Source organism: Pteropus alecto, unplaced genomic scaffold (genome assembly GCF_000325575.1).
Source record: "Pteropus alecto unplaced genomic scaffold, ASM32557v1 scaffold461, whole genome shotgun sequence".
Taxonomy (NCBI): domain Eukaryota; kingdom Metazoa; phylum Chordata; class Mammalia; order Chiroptera; family Pteropodidae; genus Pteropus; species Pteropus alecto.
In genome coordinates this window covers 713694-719149 of record NW_006431079.1, presented here as the reverse complement: position 1 = coordinate 719149, position 5456 = coordinate 713694, and the positions used below count along the sequence as shown (strand labels likewise).

Here is a 5456-nt window from a genome sequence, read left to right as displayed (position 1 = left end):
CTTTCCCTCCCTCAACAACCCACTGGTGATGTGCTCTGATTGCTCACACTCGCTTCTTCCCCAAGGTCAGCCAGAACAATCTGCCTGATACCACCCAGGCCCCAAGTCTGGGAGGAAGAAAGGTCACTGTCACATCTCTGGCTGGGCAGCGGTCCCCAGAGGTGGAGGGGGCATCTCCTGAAGAGCACAGACTCATTCCTCGAGCCCCTGTAGTCAAGAAGGGGCCCCCAGCACCAATAGAGAATGAGGACTTCTGTGCTGTGTGCCTCAATGGAGGAGAGTTGCTGTGTTGTGACCGCTGCCCCAAGGTGTACCACCTTTCCTGCCACTTGCCAGCTTTGCTCAGCTTCCCAGGGTGAGTCTTGCCCATTCAGGGCCATCACCTGGCCGGCAGTGAGATCTTCCAGGGGTGATTATTCCAGGCCAGGCCTATGGGTGGGCTTTCTCCCCGCCTTGGGCCTGCATGAAATGCAGTCTGTGAGTTAGTGGTCCTACAACTATGTTCCTTCTGCACACTGAAATGTAGATGTTTGAAATTCATGTGGCTTCCTTTCCTTCTCTGTTCCCAGCTTCCTCCTGTCCCTGTATTCCTGTCCCAGTCCCTTCCTAACTCCTATTTTCCTATATCCATTAAATCCTGAGTTACTAAATTTCTCTCAAGTTTATAGCTAGGAAGCCATCTCCTATAGGACAGGGGTAGGGACTCAGTTTCCCATGCCACCGCCCGTGTGCCTGTCTTGGGGCACAGGGACAGGGGAGGGAGTTCTGGGCATATGCGCTGAGGCCTAACTTAGCCTTACCCACCTCTGCAGGGGAGATTGGGTGTGTACCTTGTGCTGCAGCCTGACCCAGCCCGAGATGGAATACGACTGTGAGAATGCCCGCTATAACCAGCCTGGAGTGCGGGCCTCTCCTGGCCTGAGCATATCTGATCAGAAGGTAGGGAGTGGTCTCTGGGAACCAGGTTCCCTGCCTGGGGCAGCCTCCCTGTGCCAGTGGGCTGAGGCCTTTGTGTGGGAGTGAGAGGCCTCTCCGGTATCCTCTCTCTGGGCCTATGCCTGACAGCTTGGCCCATTGGGAGTTTGCTGTAATTTTCCTTCTGCCAGCTGTTTTCCTCTGGCCTGGGAGGCTGAACTTTGTCTTAGCATGGCGGATCATACTCTGTAGGACAGAGCCAACTCCTTTAGAGTTATCAGGGTCACTATCTTTAGTTCTTATTGAGGTGGGGCCAGAACAAAGTAATACTATTGCCAATTCTGATTTCTGCAGAAGTGTGAGAAGCTGGTACTGTCCTTGTGCTGCAACAGCCTCAGCCTGCCTTTCCACGAACCTGTCAGTCCGCTGGTAAGGAAGGCCTCACTGTTTCCGCCTGCTCCTGCGCTTTCTGCTTAGAGAGCCCGAGGCCTGGGGGCACATCCCCGTGTACCCAGGTGGGCTCAGGGCACAGCCATTGGAAGTATATTAATTTGTGGATGGTCCAGGAGACCAGGGGTCCATGGCCACTACAGCCTCCCCACCCCTAAAACTGCTGCTGCATCAGACCTGACTGGACAACTAAAACATTCCTCCTTTTCCCTTCCTCTGTCTTTTCTCTATACTTTTCTTCCTGCCACTTTTCTGTTATGTTCTTTTACGTGTATGCCAATTTATTCTCCATCTCTTCTTTTTTCTTGTCTACACCTCTACTTCTCTCTTCCTGCTTTGCCTCCTTCTCCCCCAGGCTCGGCATTACTACCAGATTATCAAGAGGCCCATGGACCTGTCAATCATCCGGAGGAAGCTGCAAAAGAAGGACCCAGCTCACTACACCACACCAGAGGAGGTGGTGTCAGACGTGCGCCTCATGTTCTGGAATTGTGCTAAGTTCAATTATGTATGTCTTGCCTGTTTTGCCTTTCCCCTATTTCCCAGTGACCCCAAGACTGTCACGGCCCGGTGGGGTGTCAGGTTTGGTCATGGGCTGCTATAAAGACCTAGGAGTAGACCTCTGGGGCCTACTGTAGTAGTGAGTGTCTAAAAGCTTTCTCTCACACTTTAGCCTCAGTAAGACTCTGGAGGAAGATGAGGGAGTGCTAGTGACTGGCCACTTGTGGGTAGCTATCAGGGTCACTTCTGCTTTAATAGCTAATATCAAACTGCTTTTTCTGTGTCCTGAGGAGAAAAACATTAAGTTCCAGACATCCAGGAGACCCAGCTAGGCTTTGTGCTCTCTGTATAGGTCTTGAGGGGCCTGGAAGACATGGACTGGTGGAAACAGACTAGACTATCTCTGCTCTCCTTCCCCTTCAGCCTGATTCCGAGGTTGCAGAGGCTGGCCGCTGCCTGGAGGTGTTCTTTGAGGGCTGGTTGAAGGAGATCTACCCAGAGAAACGATTCGCTCAGCCAAGGCAGGAGGACTCAGACTCTGAGGAGGTGTCTAGCGAGAGTGGTTGTTCCACTCCCCAGGGTTTCCCGTGGCCCCACTACATGCAGGAGGGCATCCAACCCAAGAGGCGGCGACGACACATGGTAAAAGGTTGCTGCCAGCTGGCAGGCAGGTGGGTGGGCGGGTGATTGGGCAGCCAGGGGAACCTGAGCAACATGAACAGAGCAACCTAAAGTGAAGCTGCTCACGTGGCACAAGAGAGTGATGACAATGAATCATCACTTTCAGCCCCTAAGAAGAAGGCAGGGCAGTGCAGGGCTCATCAACTCCAGTTACCCTTGAGGTTCAGAATTCAAAGAAGTGGATGTACAGCCCAGGGCCACTCAGTAAATTAACGGCAGAATTGTAGTGAGAATCGAGGTCTCCTGACTCCCACCTCAGTGCTGGTTATTCCACACTGTGATGCCCAGAGTAGAAGTATCTGGTCTCAGTGCCTGATCTCAACTTAGGTTTGGGAGAAAGGATGGGATCTTTCCAGCCCCTTGATATAGAGAAGGAAGGGGAGGTGTTACTTGCAGCAAAGAGAGTGCCTCTGATCTTTTTGCTGGTCCCACCTGTACAGACCTGAAATATCAATTCGATATTATTTAATTCCACTGAAATGTATCCCTGCCTACTGTGCTCCAGGGTCTGACCAGCCATCCCCAGTTGTTTACGATACTTCACATGCAATGTTTAGTGGCTTCAGTGAGTTTTGCTGTTGTATTCCGGGGGTAGAATAAAACACTTGGGCTCTGGAGAATCCCAATCTGGACACTTACAGCCTTTTCACATTAATAAATCCTACATTTAGCCATTCCAAATCCAAATATTTTTTTCTTTCAGGAGAATGATAGAGCAAAAAGAATGTCGTTCCGCCTGGCCAACAGCATCTCCCAGGTGTGAGAGCTGGAAGGAGACAGAACCCTCTGGCAGATGGTGTCCCATCCTGTTGACCACTCCTCCCCACCTTTCAGCTCATTCTCTTCAGATTGTGGATGTGAGACAAGTCTTGTCGAGCTGTGTAGTGCCCTTCTTTGCCATTTGCATCTTACAGAATTTATTTGGGAGCCATAGTGCATCCACTACAGAGAAGATTTCAGTAATAAACAGCAAAGAGGGAGGTGTTCCCTATTACCAGAATAATCAGTTGTGTAGGGTCCACTTGACAAGACTAAGCCTGGTCAGGCTCGGGAGGACCTAACTTCCTTGGTGAATTCTTCCTGTTGAGGAAAACAGACTTTTCTCACCTTACAGTGTGCAGGGCTCAGGAGCAATGTATATATCTGAACTCCTCTTGGGCTCAAAAGAGGGTAAAAGAAGGGAGAGAGTTTCTGACATGTGGCAGGCCTGTGATCCCTGATCCAGCACAGCCAAAGACTGTCACTGTTTGCCTTTGCTTGGCCTGCTGGGACAGAGGCACCTGCCCTGAGCAGGGTCATGGAGGCTTCTGGATGCCAGAGGTCTCAATTGGTGCCTATTCGGATTCTAACGGTTTTCAGGGTATTTGTTTTTCATGCCCCCTTTCCTGTTGTTGACTTAGGTGGCCACTCTGAAAGTGCTATGGATGGTATGACATTCTTGACTGGGTTGGGTGGCTGTGCAGAGATCACTTACATCTTCAGGCTCAGATTTCACTGAGCTTAAGAAGATGTCAACTTCAGAGTCAGCCCTCTATGCCACTTACTTAGGGCTAATAGCTCTTCTTTGGTGTCAGAATCTACCTTCCTAGAATGATTGTTGGTGACCCAGCCCTTCGTTATCCTCATTTAGAGTTTGGATCCTGAGTTCTGCTTGGGAAACTGAGGCAGTTGCTTTAGGTCCAGAGTTTCCTGGGCAAGGAGAGTGACCCACAGCCAGCTCAGTTTGCTGGGCCTCTCCTCCGGCTTAGAGATCCTAGTCTTCAACCCATCCACGTTCACAGAGCCAAAGATCAGAAGAGAGTCCTCTGGCTTGTCTGACCTCAGGCTGTCCACAGCCCAGAAAAAGCCAAGACTCTACTGGTAGCTCTTTTTTTTTTTTTGTTATTGGAAGTTGAAGGCCAGAGTGGCTGGCAGGAGCCAGACCTAAGACGTTCTGGTGAGGGTGGAGAAGGGGAAAACTGAGAGGTAAGAAGCCAGTAACCCCGAAGCAACTTCAGGACTTTACTTCTCCTAGAAATCAGGGAGGAGTATTCTAGAAGCCACGGGAACAGGAACAGAGTTCCAGGCTGCATTTCGGTTGGATCTTCACAGTCCATTCAGGATGTTTGGGAGGAAGAAGCGTAGGCAGATGCTGGGGTTCAGGCCACCTTACCAGCAAAGGCTTGGTTGATAAAGGAACTATTGTTAATGTTGTGGGGGCACCAAGAACCTGGTGCTTCAGTGGCCTGGTGACACAACTCTCCCTGGCTTTATCATGCTGTGGCTAATTTCAAAGGAGTCTTAGGTCATGGCTTTATTTTTGCTAAGAGATGCAGTTTAAGGAAGTTCTTGTTTGTAGGGCCTTCGTTAATGGGAATATTTTGATCAGAGAAAACATTTCTTCTCTCCTTGCGAGTCGATGGTACTGCTCATTTCCTCTCCACCCAGGCGGGAAGATCATCTCCACTGCAAAGCAAACCGTGCCCATTGACTTTCACCAGCACTTGCCAAGCTCTCCTAAGCAGGTGGGCTTCCATAATCCTGTTTTCTGGTGTTGGGTAACACTCCAGTAGCCAGGCAATCTTTGGACTTAGCCCTCGGCTCTTTGGGGCTCACATGACTTTCTCGTTTGGGCTCTGGCCACTTCCCTTTCAATTTTTGAATCATTTTCTTTATTTGGTTGGCTTGGCAAGATTACCTCTGTAATTACCTCACTAATTCCTGCTCTTGGTAATCTTTCCTTTGTGTGGCCCACATTTCCAACTCCCTTGAGCGAGCTTCATGGTGCTTTCTGTTGGGCAGCCAGGTGAAGGCTGTGACCAGCTCAAACTTAATCAAGATCCTTCCCCAGGACCAGTTAGAGACCAGAAATATAAATCAGAAATACCTGGTTAGGTGCTTGGCTTTCCTTCTATTAATGAAGCTTCCAG

At 50.1% G+C, this 5456-nt stretch overlaps 1 protein-coding gene across 1 annotated transcript in view; it reads left to right on the top strand.

Annotated features, from left to right (window-relative positions):
- TRIM66 (tripartite motif containing 66) overlaps positions 1-3550 on the top strand; it is a 49750-nt gene extending 46200 nt beyond the window's left edge. Inside the window, 6 exon segments of the mRNA XM_025038805.1 lie at positions 66-355; positions 813-939; positions 1270-1344; positions 1721-1873; positions 2290-2508; positions 3251-3550. Of these exon segments, the coding sequence (XP_024894573.1) occupies positions 66-355; positions 813-939; positions 1270-1344; positions 1721-1873; positions 2290-2508; positions 3251-3310 (924 nt within the window). The 3' untranslated portion in view covers positions 3311-3550.
- The last annotated feature ends 1906 nt before the right edge of the window (positions 3551-5456 follow it).